At 42.3% G+C, this 20,468-nt stretch overlaps 1 protein-coding gene across 1 annotated transcript in view; it reads right to left on the bottom strand.

Annotated features, from left to right (window-relative positions):
- The window catches only part of LOC126299052 (retrotransposon Gag-like protein 5), a 262,032-nt gene extending 241,931 nt beyond the window's left edge, over positions 1-20,101 (bottom strand). Inside the window, exon 1 of the mRNA XM_049990709.1 lies at positions 19,897-20,101. Within this exon, the coding sequence (XP_049846666.1) occupies positions 19,897-20,074 (178 nt within the window). The 5' untranslated portion in view covers positions 20,075-20,101. The remainder of the gene's footprint in view (positions 1-19,896) is intronic.
- Positions 20,102-20,468: the final 367 nt, after the last annotated feature.

The following is a 20,468-nucleotide window of genomic DNA, read 5'->3' as shown; positions in this document are numbered from 1 at the left end:
ACCGCCTTCTTTCAAGTCCTCTCTCTCTCTCTCTCTCTCTCTCTCTCTCTCTCTCACACACACACACACACACATGCCGTAGCAGCATTCTCTGTACGAGTAGAAATCTCATTTTATGACACATTCCCAGGAGGCCAATCATCGTTCCACGTTCGAAGTTCTTCACAAGGTGATATTGCTCTCTTTGACCTCGACTAGGGTTTGTACGAGTGTCGGTCAAATAGGAGAAGTCTGCTGGCCCTACTTGGCTGCTACCTCTCTACAGCCTTAATCACATACTGCCGGATCGCGTGGGGTTGCCGCACGGCTAGAGGCGCAATGTTATGGATTGCGCGGCACCTCACGCCGGAGGTTCGAGTCCTCCCTCAGGAATGGTTGTGTGTTGTTCTTAGCATAAGTTAGTTTAAGAAGCGTGGAAGTCTAGGGACCGATGACCTCAGAAGGTTGGTCCCATAGGAAATCACACACATTTGAACATGTTTGAACATACTGCTGGTACACTGCTCTGCGCATCCTTCGAGCTTCGGTTGCTTGGTTGGTTGATTTGGGGAAGGGCACCAAACAGCGAGGTCATCGGTCCCATCGGATTAGGGAAGGATGCGGAAGGAAGTCGGCCGTGCCGTTTCAAAAGGAACCATCCTGGCATTTGCCTGAAGCGTTTGGGGAAGTTACGAAAACCTAAATCAGAATGGCCGGACGCCGCTTTGAACCGTCGTCCTCCCGAATGCGAGCCCAGTGTGCTGATTACTGTTCCACCTCGCCCGGCGAGCTTAGATTCTTTCGGGTCAGTTTTCGTAAACCATAGAATACACTATGGTACATGCACTTCATTTCAGACAGTAACACACTTGTGTGTTACAAAATGTCTGGTTCTTGTAGTGTTGTCTTGATCGTTGCACTTACCGGAATAGAAAGACCTCCAACGATGGAAATTTGTTGTTACTCGCTTCGTTGATGAGACGGTGACAGAAATCATCCATCGGAGTATCTTATTGCTGCCATATCTAGCGACATGACGGCACATAACACGCCGAGGTATATTTCATTTAACATAGCAGTGCAGGAAACACGAAATTTATTTAGAGAAGGCAGATGTTAAAAGAGGAATATTACCTAAAATAGTGAAAATCATTGCCACGAAAGTGACCTTTCAGTCAAAACGCATCCTGAGAACTCATTGTTAATTAAACAACTACAACGTCAATTGCATAAACACCTCATTCATGGCAGAGCTGCTTTTGCCAAAGCTCATTTAAACTTGGTACTTACACAGACTTTACTAGTGTAAGAACATGAAACATGGGAAAGGAAACACGTAATTTGCTCTAATAAACTCACTTTTTCACTGGTTCCTACTGTAGTATTTGTGTACATAGGGTAAACACCAGTAGAAACGTAGAATACATACTGTGGGGTTCTATCAGTGAAGCTTAGTTTAAGATCTGTAATATATAGGTGGGCCATATCATGTTTTTAGGGCCACAGTGACAGGAAAACTAACTAATGGTGTTCATATTTTTCCTTCATTGGCGTTGCTAATTATTCCCAGTCGGACATTCCATCTTACAAGAAAATAATACCTACACTCATTCCTCTCAGAATATCCGAGACTCCCTAAAGATAAAATAAGTCTTCCTGGCCCAAAGAATCAATTCCTTAGCCGGCCGCGGTGGTCTAGCAGTTCAGGCGCTCAGTCCGGAACCGCGCGACTGCTACGGTCGCAGGTTCGAATCCTGCCTCGGGCATGGATGTGTGTGATGTCCTTAGGTTAGTTAGGTTTAATTAGTTCTAGGTTCTAGGGGACTGATGACCACAGATGTTAAGTCCCATGGTGCTCAGAGCCATTTGAACCATTTTGAACCAATTCCTTAATAATATCTGAAAAAATTAACTTGTAGTGAAAAGACAGTTGAGAGCAAGCCTAGTTTTGCTCAGAGATCTGTAACAGTTTTTAAGAAATTCCATTGATCTTCATTCAGATTTATGCATCAAATATAGTAAATTCAGGTTCTTTTGGCTGCTAAAGGTGACCCAGCACCACGTTAGAACGACGAGAGCTATATACATGGCGCACACAGATTGCGACGTTTTATGAGTACCCTATATCGCCATACAAACACCCACATTCAAGCTAGATTTCTCCGTGGAAATCAGTATGACAGTGCCAGTTTGATTCAGTTTGATTCTGAATTCACTGGTAATAATACATTTAAATTAAAACCAATGGAAAATATCCTTTCATTCATCGGAAAATATTGCGTTTTTAAAGAGCCCGCAGGGAATAATTTTAATATAACTCTTTTTTTGACGTAATTCACTGCATTAAATACATGCGGAATATGTAAATGAATACACAAGATGCTCATACGGCATCACTGCCCTGTTCATTGCAATGCCCGTATGCGTGTACAGAACATGATCCTTGATGACAGTAATTGGTATGGTTTGTGCTGATCACTATTGTTCACAACTTGTGACTGGTGCTAAATAAATATCAAAGGTGTGATGTCGTATGAACTTTTATCAGCGTTTATGATTATAAACGAATTTCACAGCTTATATTTCTATCATTTATGAGATATTCTTACTCTTGTTAAGTACATCTGATGGAGCCTAGTGTTGAATGAGGTGTTCTTTATAGATCAAAGGCGGGTTTAATCTTACAGAGCTTATAAACGTCTATTGTCAAATTCAAATATTATTGGATTAACGCTAAGGGATAATTCCATTGATATAAAGGTGATCAAATGTGACATCAATTTTAAAGCACTTCATACATGGCAATGACTGTCCTTGGTGAACAGCAAAAGACGTAGTGTCAAGAAGAGAGTGTTAGAATGTTATGAAATTCAAGCTGTAGTGGCGTACCAGGAAATCGATTCTGCGCCTGCGCTGAGTATGGCTTCATTCTGTTTCCCCGTTTCTAACAGGATTGGCACCACCACCAAGACTGTTGCGTCTTGGTCTTCTTTAAAGCCAGCATTCAGTTCTTTAAGGCTCTGCATCTCTGTCGTCTGTTACGTCTTCAAAGGATTTTTCGCAATTCCTTTATACTCCTACCTTGAAATAATAGGGTAAATTAGTACTCGCTCCTCCTGTCTTCTAGGGATACAAACTTCAGTCGATGTGCAGTTAAGTAAAGCAAGCCTTCAATTAGACTCACATGAAATGAGCCACTGGATGCCGCTTTTGAATATGAAGGTTAATGAAGATCATCTTCCAACGATGAACCTCAGTAAGAGGAATGGATGCTGTGATTCAGAAACAAGCGTATGTGATTTCTTGCAATTGTATTCAAACAAGCAGCAAGATAAAGAGCTATATAGAGAGAAATTCTAATTAAAGACGCGGTCGATACACATTAATGTGAGCACCACCTATTTTCGACGTGCAGTAACCACTCACAAGAAGACGGCACGGCCGTGGGGTCGGGGATTTGTCCGCAATTTTGTGTGGTGAAAGAGGACCCTTAACACATCACGTGGTTAAAATATTAGGACGCACTACCCGGAAAATCCCAGGAAAAATCGATCCAAAGTTTTTTAGGTGCCTTATGAGTATAAAGTGTCAGTACACTGCCGAGCAGCCGTCTGGCCTAGGTGTCGCCGGCACGGTAGCTCAGCGTGTTCGGTCAAAGGGCTGTTCTCTGTAGTAAAAAAAAACTGAGTTAATGGATCAACAACGAACTGAAACGAGTGCCTTTCGACGTCCGCCCAGAACAGATGCAATGAACGAATACGAACAAAATGAGATAAAAAGAAGGTGTTTAGGTCTCTGATTCTTACACCAGAGGTCTCGTGTTCGATTCCTCCTCTGGCACTTTTTTTCTTCTGCTTTATTTTCTTTGGTTATTCCACCAATTATTCAGAAAGTTTTCCAAACCTACATTATCTTTAACAAATTAGTTTCATTATTGAATGAAAATTAGTTTCTTTTTGTCCAACAACACAATTCATGGCGGTGGGTTTTCCATTTTTCATTGTAAAGTATACTAGGAGAAACATTGCCTTTTTAATCAGAATAACAAAGTCGATTGGAAAACATTCAATTTTTATACATATAATAATTATAAACAAGAACCGCAGTAGTAATTATCGTAAAAACAAACAAAGCAATAATTTTTGCGACATCTTGTGCAACATATAAAAGCGCATTTTTTACAATCACAGGGCGTTTGGAATAAATCTGTACAAAAACATGCCCCATTAACATTTACGAAAATGTTTCGAGTTTCTGACAATTTTGAGGCAAACCAGGCATATTGAATCATGTATCGGAATATTGGTGACGATAATTGATGGTGAATTATAGAATGAATTTTTGTACAGTCTTCCCGGGAATTAATTTCACGATTCTCCTGCAACAGTGCGCTGAAATTTTGCAAGCAACAGAAGAAAAAAAAATGCCGGAGAAGGAATCGAACCCGAGACCTTTGCCTTAAGGGTCCGAGCGCTAACCGTGTAGGCCAGACGGCGGCTCGATAGTGGACTAACATTTTATACTCATAAGGCACCTAAGAAACTTTGGATCGATTTTTCTCGGGATTTTCCGGGTAGTGCGTCCTAATATTTTAACCACAAGAGGTGTTAGGGGTCCTCTTTCACCACACAAAATTGAGGACAAATCCTCAACTCCACGGTCGTGCCGTCTCCTTGTCAGAGGTGACACGTAGCAGCGCCAGCAGTGGAGGCTATATAAAGCGTGCAGAGGGAATGCGGAAAACAGTGCAGTCCTTGCACTGCGGAAACGAAGCGATTTATCTGACAACCAACAAGGGCTTGATCATTGGCTTTCGAACCAAGGATGCGGCATTTCCGAAACGGCCAAGTTTGTAAACTGACCGAGTGCCGCCGTGGTTAAAATATACCACGCATAGCAAGATGGCGCTATTCAAAACCGGCGAGGAGGCCATAGATGACATGGGTAAACAAAGGCTACAGAGATGTGTATGGGTGAATAGACGTGGAACTGATGAGCGGCTGACCGCCCAGAGGAAACAAGGGGCTGTCAACAGTCTCCTCAGCGACCGATCAGTGAGCTTTGCTGCGTTTTGACCTCCGCAGCTGACGCCTGGTTCATGCGCCTGTGTTGACCGCTGTTCATCAGCGACGAAGGCTGGAATTTGCACACCAATACCGAAACTAGACGTCGACTGTGTGGCGACAGCTGGCCTTTTGAGACGAATCACGTCTAATGCTCCGTCAAACAGATGGCCGTTGGGGTGTATGACGTGAAACGTCAGAAATTAAACACCTTGCAGCAATAGAAAGAGCATTATGATCGGGTGAATGTTTTCGTGGCATTCTCTGGGCGATTTCGTCATTCTGGACGACACAGTATATCAATACAAGTGTGCATCTATTCTTGGGGACCATAGCCATCCTTACACGCACTTTTTTTCTCAAAAAAAAAAAAATGGTTCAAATGGCTCTGAGCACTATGGGACTTCACATCTGAGGTCATCAGTCCCCTAGAACTTAGAACTACTTAAACATAACTAACCTAAGGACATCACACACATCCATGCCCGAGGCAGGATTCGAACCTGCGACCGTAGCACCAGTACAGTTCCTAACCGAAGCACCTAGAACCGCTCGGCTACCGCGGCCGGCTTCTTTTTTTCTCCTCGGCACAGTGGCATCTACCAGCAGGACAAGGCAATGTGCCACACACCTTGCCGTGTACGTAAGTGGTTCGAAGAGTGCCAGGATGTTTACCGTACTTCCCTGGCCAACGAACTCCCAGGACTTAAACCCAATCGTGAATCTGTGGGACCATGTCGATTTGCCACTCCTACTTCACTTCTTTGCTACAAAAGTAGTTATTCAGGCTACTGACAGGTGGTCACATTAATGAGACTGGACAGTGTGTAAGTGTAATAAAAATTTTAGACGTAAATTACACTTATTAACAGCTGGATTTCGTCCGCTCTACCTTTCTGGCATCATTTAATAAAATTTTCAATGACAGATGTCATTGTTGGCAATGATATCACCAAATAGGAAAAAGGTTTCTTTACTGACACGCACTGGACAACTTTCTTTTGAAAAGTTTGAACTTTATGTTTCAAATGTATCTACTTCGTGCAAGTTACTGGTGAATCCAAGCAGACTGTAGCACTAACTTTGTGTCATTGACGACGGATTAGAGAGGCTGAGTGTTGGTGCTGGTACATAGTCCAACCTTCTCGAAATGTGGGCTAGACTTAGTTTATCCATCAGAATGACCTCAGTTCCATATCACTATACGATATACTTTGTAGAGGTCGCTAAGCAATACATGGTGCGCAATCTGCTCATGACGAACTTACGACGATCACTTCGTTTCCTCTTGCCGGTCAAATATAACGGATGAAAATTTCTTCCTCATGGAGAACCATCCCACTAGCGTGCCTTAGAGACGTTGGTTAACATGGTGGGTAACAGGCAGTGATCATCTTCGTTCTCGTGAGTGTCGATTCGTCATGGGGTGCGTTTCTCAGACCACCGGGTGTGTTGGGAAGCCGTGCTATTCCACTGGCACTCAACCGGAGGTTAGGCTGAAAGAGCTCCAAGGCGCACATCTCATCTTTCACAGTAGCTCCGTTGTGCCGAAGGAAACAGAGGCTACGTAAACCCGATGGATTTCCAAGAACACATATGTCAGTGTAGAATCTCTCTGAGTAATCAGGGGTGACGAGACAGTACAATGTCTTGCTGAACATCTGAACGTACAAGCTTACAGCGTGTTTCTCTATGGATACAAGTTCTGCATGTGACTGAGTAGTTTAGACTCACGTAAACATTTCCTGTGCGAGAGTACCGCGGAGGGGGGGGGGGGGGGGGGATGTCAGTGTTACCAGGTACATGCTAATTTATGTGCACAGTTAATGCAAAACTCCTTTAGCTATGTGCTCTGTATTTCACAGAGGAGACAGCACTCAAATGTATGGCAGATCATATGATGTTTTGTTGCTGTCCAGAACATAAGCTGCTAGTTATCGTCATTGTCGCTCTTCTATCCGCTTTTGATATTTGAGCTAGCCTGCGAAACCCGATTATTCACACGTTATTAATCACAGCAGTTTTTGTTGCTCTGGTGCGTTTATCCCATACTCAATCACCTCTTTGTGACACTTACTACGATGACAAGTATGATTTCCGGCGACATAATGATCTGGTACCATGCCATTACTGAAGTGGGGCCAACATTAACTCTCTATCTTCATAGCTGCCTCTAATTCCGCTATTCATCGATACAAACACAAAATCCACGAATGTGCAATATAATGAACAATTATAAGAAACGACGAACCATTTTCATGTGTAGTAAATTTTTAATCGACTATTTCACATATAATGACTTTTACCTTCCTAAATACTTTTGGTGGATGCACATTCACGTTGATGGTGGTGTACAGCATATACGTTACGGAGATTTAAAGCGCGCTGAGTTTTCCACTTCAGAATTTTGAATGGAACCAGTGCTCTTTGAAACTCTTTCATATCGCTAAACAAGCGAAACACGTCACTCAAATAATCAAGATACAAACCACTTTAAAAAAGTCAGAAGATCGTTTTGAAAAATCACCCTCGCCACTCTGTGGCAACCTTTACTGCGTAAGGTTTCGTAATCTGTTTAGCTGCTACAAGTGATTTCCCACGAACGTGTAAATTAAAGCCCACGCGCGAGGGTGTTTGTGTTTGTGTGTGTGTGTGTGTGTGTGTGTGTGTGTGTGTGTGTGTGTAGAAAGTGCTAGAGAGAGAGAGAGAGAGAGAGAGAGAGAGAGAGAGAGAGAGAGAGAGAGAGACATAAGGAGGCAGCTTCTGTGCATGGAAGATGCCATTCATATTATTTCATTCAAAACTCGAAACCTTTGACTTGTCAAGTAAGATTTTCGCTTGCATAGAGCACCTATTCCCCGATTTCGCCATGACAGTTCAGGAGTGATTCAAAGGAAGTCTACGCTCAGTTGCAGTTGAATACTCAGATCATGCTTCGGTTGATTGGAGGCGACTTTCACCTACCGACTATAGGCAGGGAAGTCTACGGATTCGCTGTAGGTGGGATGGACTGTCCTGTGAAGTAGTTTTGAACATGTTTTAAGAAAGACGTCCTGAGCGGCTACTTTGACAGTCCACACGCGATGGTAATAATTTAGAAAATTGTTCAAATGGCTCTGAGTACTATGGGACTTAACATGTGAGGTCACCAGTCCCCTAGAACATAGAACTACTTAAACCTAATTATCTAAGGACATCACACACATCCATGCGCGAGGCAGGATTCGAACCTGCGACCGTAGCGGTCGCGCGGTTCCAGACTGTAGCACCTAGAACAGCTCGGCCACCCCGGCCGGCAAATAAGCAGAGAGTGAATGGACATCATTTAGTTCCAATATGATGGACTTGGAGCAATTATAGGAAAAGATTCAAGTAATTGTAAATCGCGTTCTGGAGAAGTATATGCCGAGTAAGTAGATGCTGAATTGAAAAAACCAACCGTGGTTTAATAACGAAATCTGGAAAATATTGAGGTATCAGAGACGGTTGCACTCTCGTATCAAAAAAGTACACGCAAACGATGACAAAGAAAGGTTAGTAGAAATTGGTGTGTCTGTAAAAAGATCGACGTGCGAAGCATACAAAAATTTCCACCGTCATACTTTAGTCAAAGAAACCGAGAAAAGCGAGTCGAAGGCTTCTATACAGTTACTCGTTGACCAGTCTGGTGTGGCAATAGACGGCAACAAAAAGAAAAGTGAAGTTTTAAATTTCGCGTTTAAGATATCATTCTAACAGGAGGATCGTACGAACATATTGTCCTTTTTAGTAAAATAATTTTGGGTAATGGCTCGTGTTATTATAATACCCCAAATTATTGTACTCAAAATGACACCTTCCGTGGAAGCTTACGAACTTATATGCTCTTGTCCGCAGCTCGTGGTCGTGCGTCAGCGTTCTCGCTTCCCGCCGCCGGGTTCCCGGGTTCGATTCCCGGCGGGGTCAGTGATTTTCTCTGCCTCGTGATGACTGGGTGTTGTGTGCTGTCCTTAGGTTAGTTAGGTTTAAGTAGTTCTAAATTCTAGGGGACTGATGACCATAAATGTTAAGTCCCATAGTGCTCAGCGCCATTTTTGAACTTATATACTCATAAAAGATACCGTCGTTTCAACGTCACACAGACTCCCGTTTGGAGGACATATTAATAGGCATCCGTGGTCTAGAGAAGTAACTGAAAACAAGTAAGTCGCCAAATCCCGATGGAATCCCAATACCGTATTACAGAGAATGACCTACTGCATTGGTCCCTTACTTAATTTTCATTTATTGCGAAGCTCTCGCTCAGTGCAACGTTCCAAGGGGTTCGAGAAAAGCGTAGGTGACTCATGTATATATAGAAGGAGTAGGAGGAACGGATCCGCAAAATTACAGACCAGTATCCTTATCATCGGTTTGCTCCAGAGTTCTTGAATATATTCTCAGTTAGAATATAACAAATGTCCTTGAGACAGAAATGCTTCCGTCCACAAGTCAGCACGGATTTAGAAAGCACCGCTCATGTGAAACTGAGCTTGTCCTTTTCTCACATGATATATTGCGAACTATGGATGAAGGACAACAGGCAGATTCTATATTCCTAGACTTCCGGAATGCGTTTGACACGGTGCTCCATGCAAACTGTTGAAGAAGGTACGAGCATTTTCCCAGGTATGTGAATGGCTCGTAGATTTCTAACCAGGAAAGTACTTGGGCTCGAACAAACACAAATACACCAAAATCGTGTGAGAAATAATGTAAAGGTTTCTTATCGCACTAGTGATACTCCCGCATCTTCAAAACTCTGCAGTCTTCCGTTAGAGGCCTCTGCGTATGCCATGCCGCATTGCACACTGACCTGTCGGTACGCCAGTCGGGACCAGTCGGGACGGTGCGGTGTGCCTCTGAAGTAGCGTTTTGTGACATTATTTGTGTATTGAAGCATCAGATTGCTCGGCGATTGGTAATCAATCCTGCTAATGTACTGCGATTAGTTGAGATGAAGTTACGAAGAACCCTTCTTCGTGAAGATGGTATTGGTGTAGAATATGAATAATTCGCATGTTTTCTGGTATCTATTATAATGCATAAATATGAGCATAGGTTAGAAACAGACATTGTTGTAACACTAACATATAATGTTGATGATAGGGATGATAATGATGAACAACTCATTGCAAACGGTAGTGCTACGGCAAATGCGGGAACAGGAGATGGAAGCAGTGACAGTGAATATCAACCGTCACCCAAGAAGAAGGTAGAGTTGCAAGTATCATCACGGCGTTTGATGACAACACACTAGAGAACATGTACGATGATTATTACGTAAGAGGTTTCGACACATGCGACAAGCTTCTGAAAAGATACCCTAAACTGAAGTCTAAAAGTAATATTAAAAACATACTGGATTACGTGGCAAAGAAAAGAGAAGGAAATATAGTTTTTAAAAGGAAATCGTACACTGCTGTTCAAGACGAACAAGGATCGTGTAATGGCGAAATTCGATGAAGCGCGAGAATGCGGTTCCGCCATTCATTATTGGCATTTACAACATTGGGAATTGGACGTAGCCAGAAATCTCGGGTGTACAAACTTTACAGCGTCACTAGGATTTATTGCTAATTTGAAAATGGAGTTTAGGATAACATCACGCCGTATCACTATGCTCCAAGGACGAAAAGATAAGGATGACGAAGAAGAGCTGATTGAAAGAGCTTAAACGTTCGTTGCTGACGTCAATGAGAATATCACGAGGGAAAACATGGAAATTAGTTCTGTATGGAACTGTGATCAGAGTCAGTTCAACTATGAACTTTCTTGTGACAGAACACTATCCATGAAAGGGGAGAGAAACACTGTCGCGATGTTGCAATCCATTAACTGTGCAACACATAGTTACACGATCGATGTTGCTATATCAATGGTCGGACGATTGGAAGACAAACTCTATATTTGCTTCCAAGAATCCAGTGGAAGTTTGGATCCCTGCGTGTCGAGGGAAATAGAAACGCGGTGCCCTCCAAATGTCGTCGTCGATGCAAGTGTGAGTGGGAAGATGACGAAACTACATCTGAAGACGTTTTTTCTGTCAGTTTTGAATCCACATTTGTCGAGAAAGTCATTAATACTTTGTGACTCCTGGTCTGGACATAAGGATGAACGAGTACTACTGGAAGCATCAGGTGGAAAACATGTACATTTAAAAATCATTCCGCCTAAAACTGCAAAATATGCACAACCTCTGGATGTGTATTTTTTCAGGCAATATAAAATATATGCCAAGAGAATAACAGACTTCATTAAACTACGTTCCAGTAATATGCAGCCGAAATTGCACGACATATTCTTTATTATGAATATCCATTCTGTCATTTACAATCAGATATCTGCGGGAGTATACAGAACAATGCTTCGTTACGCGTGGCAGAACGCTGGCTACGATATTGGTGAACCAGTGAACAACTTCAAAAGTGTCATTGACGTGGCTTTCAACACTGATATTATAGAATGTGCAAATACGCCATGCGATCAACTTGCGTTTCTTCACTGTGCGTTTTGCAGTCATTCGTATTGCTCGGAGCATTTTATTGACATTCCGCATTTACTTTTATAATTAAGATTTCTGCATTGCGTATGGCGTCTACAATTACATCTACAGTGATATCTAGAGCATGACTGCAGAGTTTTGCAGAAAAACGACACCCACCAGCAAATTCAGAGGTACATAATGCTCCTGTAACCAAACGTTCATACAGATATGTTTGTTCGAGCCCAAGTACTTTCCTGGTTAGAAATAGAACCCAGTACGTTGTCCTCGACGGCGAGTGTTCACAAGAGAAGAAGGTATCACCTGGAGTGCTCCAGGGATGTGTGATAGGACCGCTAATATTTTCTACATACATAAATGATCTGACAGCAGGGTGAGCAGCTATCTGCGGCTGTTTACTGATGACGCTTTGATGTTGGAATTCACTTGACGCCTTACTAAGAGACAATATCCACTCATTCAGAATTAATAAAGGCAACGGCCTTGCCGCAGTGGATACACCGGTTTCAGTGAGATCACCGAAGTTAAGTACTGTCGGGAGTGACCATCCAGCCGCCATGCGCTGTTGCCATTTTTCGGGGTGCACTCAGCCTCGTGATGCCAATTGAGGAGCTACTCGACCGAATAGTAGCGGCTCCGGTCAAAGAAAACCATCATAACGAGCGGGAGAGCGGTGTACTGACCACACGCCCCTCCTATTCGCATCCTCACCTGAGGATGACACGGCGGTCGGATTGTCCCGATGGGCCAATTGTGGCCTGAGACGGAGTGCTTTTTTTCAGAATGAATAATGTAAGTGTAGACCAGATGTGGCAGCAATTGAGAGATTTATAGCAAATAAATTAACAAACGACGGAGCTGATCCTCCTTGGTACACAAAACGGGTTAGAACAATGTTGCAGAAACAAGGAAACAAACATGTCAAATTTAAACAGACGCAAAATCCCCAAGATTGGCGATCTTTAACAGGGGCTCGAAATTTAGCGCGGACTTCAATGCCTTTAACAGTTTCCACAACGAAACTTTGTCTCGAAACCTGGAAAAAAACACAAAGAGATTCTGGTCGTATGTGAAGTATGTTAGAGGCAAGAAACAATCAATGCCTTCTCTGCGAGATAGCAATGGAGATAGTATCGAAGACAGTGCTGCCAAAGCATAGTTACTAAACACAGCCTTCCGAAATGCCTTCACAAAAGAAGACGAAGAAAATATTCCAGAATTCGAATCGAGAAAAGCTGCCAACATGAGTAACGTGGAAATTAATGTCCTCAGAGTAGTGAAGCAACTTAAATCACTTAATAAAAGCAAGTCTTCTGGTCCAGACTGTATACCAAGTAGGTTTATGTCGGAGTATGCTGATGCATTAGCTCCATACTTAACAATCATATACAACCATTCGCTCGACGAAAGATACGTACCCAAAGACTGGAAAGTTGCACAGGTCACACCAATATTCAAGGAAGGTAGTAGGAGGAATCCACTAAATTACAGGCCCGTATCGTTAACGTCGATATGCAGCAGAATTTTAGAACATATATTGTGTTCGAACATTATGAATTACCTCGAAGAAAACGGTCTATTGACACACAGTCAACATGGGTTTAGAAAACATCGTTCCTGTGAAACACAACTAGCTCTTTATTCACATGAAGTGTTGAGTGCTATTGACAAGGGATTTCAGATCGATTCCGTATTTCTGGATTTCCGGAAGGCTTTTGACACTGTGCCACACAAGCGGCTCGTAGCGAAATTGCGTGCTTATGGAATTGTGGATTTCCTGTCAGAGAGGTCACAGTTCGTAGTAATTGACGGAAAGTCATCGAGTAAAACAGAAGTGATTTTTTGGCTTCCCCCAAAGGTAGTGTTATAGGCCCTTTGCTGTTCCTTATCTATATAAAGAATTTTGGAGACAAACTGAGCAGCCGTCTTCGGTTGTTTGCAGGTGAAGCTGTCGTTTATCGACTTATAAAGTCATCAGAAGATCAAAACAAACTGAAAAACGATTTAGAAAAGATATCTGAATGGTGCGAAAAGTGGCAGTTGACCCTAAATAACGAAAAGTGTGAGGTCATCCACATGAGTGCTAAAAGGAACTCGTTAAACTTCGGTTACACGATAAATCAGTTTAATATAAAAGCCGTAAATTCAACTAAATACCTATGTATTACAATTAGGAGCATCTTAAATTGGAAGGAACACACAGAAAATGTTGTGAGGAAGGCTAACCAAAGACTGAGTTTTATTGCCAGACCTAATACACTACGCTTGTCCGTTCTCTTTTAGAATACTGCTGCGCGGCGTGGGATCCTTACCAGGTAGGACTGACGGAGTACATCGAAAAAGTTCAAAGGAACGCAGTACGTTTTGTATTAACGCGAAATATGGGAGAGAGTGTCACAGAAATGATTCAGGATTTGGGCTGGAAATCATCAAAAGAAAGGCGTTTTTCGTTGCGACGGAATCTTCTCACGAAATTCCAATCTACAACTCCGAATGCGAAAACATTTTGTTGACACCGACCTACATAGGGAGGAACGATCACCACGATAAAATAGGGGAAATCAGAGCTCTTACAGAAGGATATAGATGTTCATTCTTTCCGCGAGCTATACGAGATTGGAATAATCGAGAATTGTGAAGGTGGTTCGATGAACCCTCTGCCAGGCACATGAATGTGATTTGTAGAGTATCCATGTAGATGTAGATGTAGATGTAGGTGTAGGTGTAGATGTAGGTGTAGGTGTCGAAGATGAGTGACTGTAGGAGGATGCAAGTTGACGTTGACAAAACTTCTTGTTGGTGTGATGAATGGCAGCTTGCTTTAAATGTAGAAAATTGTAAGCTAATGTAGGAGAGAGGAAGAAAAAATTCCAGTAATGTTCGAATACAGCATTAGTAGCACTCTGCCAGACGCAATCACGTCGATTAATTATATAGGCATCACGTTGGAATGGAGCGAGCACGTGAGGACGATGATAGAGGAGACGAATTGTCGACTTCGGTTTACTGTGAGAATTTTAGGAAATTGCAGCTCATCTATAAAGGAGAGCTTGAATATAAACCTGGTACGACCCATTCTTGAGTGCTGCTAGATTGTTTGGGATCCTCACCAGGTCGGATTGAAGGAAAACATCGAAGCAATTCAGAGGCTGGATGCTGGCTAGATTTGGTACCAGTAGGTTCGATCAAGACGCGAGTATTATGGAGTGCTTTGTGAACTTAAACAGGAATCCCCGGCGGGCAAACTACGTTCACTATTGATAGAATTTAGAGAGCCGGCATTTGCTGCTGACTGCAGGACGATGCACTGCCGCCAACGTATATTTCGCGTAAGGACCGCGAAGACAGGATAAGAGAAAATTGGAATTCGTATGGACTGGTATAGATCGTCGCTTTTCTCTCGCTCCATTCGCGAGTGGAACAGGAAAGCCAATGATTAGTAGTGGTGCAAAGTACCTCCCTCCATGCACCGTACGGTGGGTTGTGGAGTATGTATCTAGATGTAGAAGGAAAGGAAGATTACGGCTCAGAACCGTGCGACTGCTACGGTCGCAGGTTCGAATCCTGCCTCGGGCATGGATGTGTGTGATGTCCTTAGGTTAGTTAGGTTTAAGTAGTTCTAAGTTCTAGGGGACTAATGACCACAGCAGTTGAGTCCCATAGTGCTCAGAGCCATTTTTGATTACGGCTCACTATGCGCTAACAACGTAAAGAGGGAGCAGAAGCTTGGGCTGGACAATAATAGCAGAGAAAATTGCAATGGCTTTCTCAGTGGAACTATTCAGTCATTCCAATCACTCGAGTTAGGGAAGACACGGAAAAGCTGAATCTGGATTGCAGGACAAGGCCGGGAATCATTTTGTTTCCAAATTTGAGTTCAATACCACACCACTTCACCGTCTCACCAGGTCTTTTCATTGTCATTCATTTGTTAGTTTAATTGTGAGCTTTCGTGAGTGTATGACTAATTGAAGCCGGCTGTAGCAATCGTTTCAGTTGTCTTAGATGATAGCTACTCCTGACTTTTACTGAAGGACGGGATTTTAGATTTTAGCTTCCTGACGAGGGAGGAGAGTTTTTGAACAGACGTTCGGATCGTCACAGGATGGGGCAGAATAATGATAAGTCATTTTCAAACGGACCATTGTGACATCAGCCTTAAGTTATTTAGACCGCACAACGTGGCTCATCGGTTGTCACGCTCGACTTGTATTCGGTGAATGGGGCTGTTCAAATCCTCTACCAGCCATCAGAAGTTATATTTATCCAAGCTTCCTCAAATCCCTTCAGGAATATGGCGGGCTGGTTCTTTTGAAAAGGTTAAGACCAATTTGCTTTCGCCAATCCGAAGATGTGCTCGACTCTGATGATTTCATCGTCGACATGACATTCGACGCTATCTTACTTTCTGCTGTGTAAGTGTTTTAAGAAAACATTGCAAGACTTAAATATGAATCACGGATGTGGAATATCATCTCTAATCTTCACAATATGAGTCTTGTGTCAAGCACTGAGGTACCGCACTCGCTGACTCCTTCCAAAATTTCTGTTGAAGAAAGTGTATCTGTACATGTATGTTAAAAGTATAACCGAGGATAAAATGTGAAGGATAGTAAACTGCACGTGCTCTTCGTTTAGTGGGAAGCTACTGTAGCGCGCCGCTATTACGCTGGAGTATGTCGGGATTGTTTACAAACATTAAACGGGGTGCCCCACAACTGTTTTAATGGAGCATGTGTCGGAGATATAAACCTACTTACTGAGAGGTTTCGAAAAACTTCCTCATAGTCCGGAAGGAACAAAGGTACGGTGCGTTATTAGATGAAAACACGCGTCATCTAGGAAGAAGCCAAATAAATTACAATATATTATTTAATTAAAAATGATTTACCCTTAATCTTTCTCATTTTGTATCATGGGTACCTATAGAATGGTTATAGCGGAGAAAGATATTGTGTATTGCAGTATCGGTCACAGAAATACTTTCGCTGTTATTAATATAACCTGCTTCAGAATGGTCTGTCGGCTTGGGCGTGTGGGCGCAGGTATTTCGGGTGCTATAAAGATCTCAAGGTTTTGAAATTTTGTAGAAATAAATACGCACGACTCGCGTCCATTCATTGCAAGCTGGCAAACTTTTCCTTCCATTATATTGTCGCTGACCGCTCGCTTTCTGTTTCATTGACTAAATTTCTTTCCACAGTTCTTAATTTTCGGAGTTTGAACATAAGTATCAGTTAATCTTAACATATATCGCTGTCAATGAATCACTAACTCTAACCATCTTTCGTTCAAAATCTCGTTTACCATTAACGTATACTTCTGCTACTTTATTAATTCATGTCAGCCATAACTGAACATAACATTTTAGTCAAGTTCAATAGCGTGTCAGTGAGGATACAGTACCCGATGAGGGCTGTCAAGAATAAAACTAATATTATACTGGTTTGAGTATGAAGTCATTCTGGCTACGTTTAGAGAAGCCAACGAAATATAAACCATTATTTGAATTATGGTGCTCCTGAATACCAACAAAAAGTCATCTCATTTGTCTCATCTTTACCTTCCAGTCAACTGACTCAGTGCGAACGGCAGCAGTTTTCAAGAAATTCTCTCAGTATTCATACATCGCATACATTAGTATTTATTACTCTCTATTCATGCTAATTCTCTATTCATGCTCATTCTAGTTAGCTATCTTCGCAATATCGAGTACTGTATTGTAAAATCTCATTTAAGAACTATCTAACAAGAGTGGCAGATAATATTTTGTAAGTTTTAGTAGCTACAAGACTGTAGATTCCAAAACTGGCAGTCGGAATTATTTTCAGATGGAGAAACGATTTCCCATACATGAACAGGAATTACGGAACTAAATTTTTGCTGAGAGTACACATGGGTTGCCACCAAGTAGCAAAATTTTTATTTTCGTTTTTTGTGCTACAGAGGATGCTATAACATGTCTAGATGTACACTGCTGAACGCGCAGTGGTACACCGCCAGGACACGCAGGCGTGGCAACTTCAGTATATTCTTGCACACACGCTTCTATGTAGGCCGGCGACATATGTTACTTCTCCAGAGGTATTAAATATGTGGATGCCTGCGAAATAATCGCAACTTTTCTGTGGAACTCTGTAGCACCATAAGAATGCAGTAGCTAGCACTGACTTACGTTGCAACAGTGAAAATGCATTTCTGTCTAATACTAACGCTGTGGTTATAACTTTATGTCATCGACGTTTGTCTTTATCAGATGGGGCTTTTGCTTTCCAATTAAATGAAATTTGAAGCTGGATAGAAAGACAATAGATATTACAAAACCACAAGGAAAAAATGAGCAGGATACTAAGAAGAGAAACAATTGTATCGAGAATTTGTTCCTACCACTAATTGTTGGTACGATTGTGTTGTAACAGATTTTCGGCCTACTTTTCAGAGCTTGGTAGCCGTTCGGCTGTTTTAATTTGTTACGTCACTGCCGGAGGCTGTGTCTCACCTACGCCACAGTGAAGCCATTACAACAATGAAGCCACTCTCAGAACAAATTCATATTCCCCAACGTGAGGGCTCGTGCAGTTTTTGTACGGCATTACTACTATGTGTGGAAATAGAACCGCTTCCTAACCAAATCTAATATCTCAGACTGTCCTATGCTATATACAGTTCTTTATTAGCCTATTAAGACTTCCTACACTGTTTCTTCATTTAATACGTAAAATTTTACGCAGAGAACAAGTAATTTCTGTACTCACTGATGCCTGTGTCTTTATTTTGAAATGCAGGATAAATTGTCGGTAATGTGATAACGCTTGACGCTGCAGGTAAAATGTGAATACAGTAAAGAAGTTTTAAATCTGAGTCTCTACATTTGTAATGGAACTATGTAATGGTTTAACGTGTAGCACTTGTCTATTTAACGAGGGAGAAATTTCTCTAGCATCTTACTTTATTCTGCTGTCAGGTAAATTTCAAGTGAATTCGTTAGAATAAACTCATCTTACTTTTGGTGGTTAATGTCTTGTAGCAGGAGACACGCAGTAAGAAAATTTAACAAGTTTTTCCCGATTGTGTACAAAGAAATCTAGTATTAACAGAGCTTAATTTTCATTAATTTATAATACAAAAATGATGAGAATCTGCTGAAACAAGTGTATTACGCCTCAGACACAAAGAAGAAATGTATGACTCCATTACAAAAGTCTCGTATAGCGTCCATGATGCTTAGTGAGAAATGTTCAAAATATTCTTGTTTTCGTCTTTCACTGTGGTGTTAATGGTATTTTCTGATCGAAGATTTGGGAGCACCGAATTTTTGTTGTTGAGAATTATAGAAAACTTTTAAAAAAAGAGGTCGGTTTCTCCCTGTGACGATCTGCGTTCTAAGCTCCATTAAGTTGCTTCGAGTACATATTTTTTACGAGATATGTTAAATAACCGAATACTGATATACTTTTTGACGAAATCATGGAAGGAAGCAAAATCGAATTTCCTTTTCAAACGTTCCTGTCTGCAACAGAGGAGTACTCACTCCCTTCAAGGAAATGTTCCCTATCTTAGCAATCGTCATGATCTATTACGTACAGTTGCTTAAACCTATTCGTTCAAGGAAAAAAAAGATTATGTAGGTCTCAGCTACCTGTCTTTTTTTTTTTTTTTTTTTTTTTTTTGTTACACTGTTTTACTCTGAGTGACATGTATTACTTGACATCAAAAGGCGTAAAAATCCTCCCTTTAAAGAAGGACAAGGTCTTATCTTAGCATTCGACATGACATTTTATGTTGACTTGTTCAGATCAATTCGTTTAAATACGTTTTTATCTAAGCACCAGCAACCTGTCAAATTTATTGTTGCGTTAGTTTACTCTGAGTGCTGTAACTTGAAAATATTGAAATTAGAAGGAAGACTAGGAAAATATCTCTTCCTTATCTTATCAATAGCTGTGATCTTTTACGTAGAGCTACGTACTTCATTTCTTTAAATATACTATTATTTAATCATCAGCTACATACCAGATTTAGTGAGACTCTACTTTACACCCAGTTACTCGAAGATATTTACATTGCTTATGGTCACGGCAGAGAAATAGAACCAGTGCAGTATTGGTCAGTACTTTTGGTTATCTGAAAAACCATGTCTGTGTTTGTAACATTGTTCTCTCTCAAAGTGTGTAAACTGCTGTCACGCCAACACGATGAATAACAGGATGTATGCAATTAACGGAAAGGACGACAGGAAACTTGCGTCGGTGCTTTAACGGGGTCGACGCCAGAAGCACCCGGTCGCGGCGAGACTACGGAAGTGAGGAGCCGGTGGCTGATCCCGCGTACCTTTCTCGACCTCGGCGTTGATGCTGATGGTGCGGAGGCGCAGCTCTTCGTTCTCGAAGATCATGCCGCGCGACGAGCGGCGGTCCAGCCGGCGGTTCGGCTTCACGTTGATGTCCTTGCGGCGCGCCCGCAGCATCGTGGTGGAGGTGCCGGTCGCCATGGCTCGCACCTGGCTCATTCACTGGCGCGCGCCGCCTCACAAATGCGGAAAAATAAACAAGCGGGCGGCCATTTATTCGGTGCGCGGTGCGCGCGCGCAGCCACGCGGCTATTCATAGCGCGACGCGGGACTGCAGCGCAGCGCCGCGCGGCCGCCCCAGCTCGACGCAGACGCCGCGCTGCCGAGGCGCGTGGATCGGCGCGCGTTTATTTTGGGGTATTTCAGTAAAGTTGTTGCCTCAGACCCGGCCTCGCTTATGTACACACGCCTATAGCTTTCCTTCGCACTGTCTCTGAAGTCGCCAGCGCGGAAAGACGCACTTTTCCTCCATAAACTATCGATCCTCCGAGAAGAACGAGCCCTACATACACGCACCTCAGCTGGAATGGGAGACGCAATGAGAACGTCGCTC

The sequence above is a fragment of the Schistocerca gregaria genome, chromosome X, assembly GCF_023897955.1.
Source record: "Schistocerca gregaria isolate iqSchGreg1 chromosome X, iqSchGreg1.2, whole genome shotgun sequence".
NCBI lineage: Eukaryota > Metazoa > Arthropoda > Insecta > Orthoptera > Acrididae > Schistocerca > Schistocerca gregaria.
Note: the sequence above shows the minus strand (reverse complement) of the source record. Positions and strands in the feature narration are given on the sequence as shown.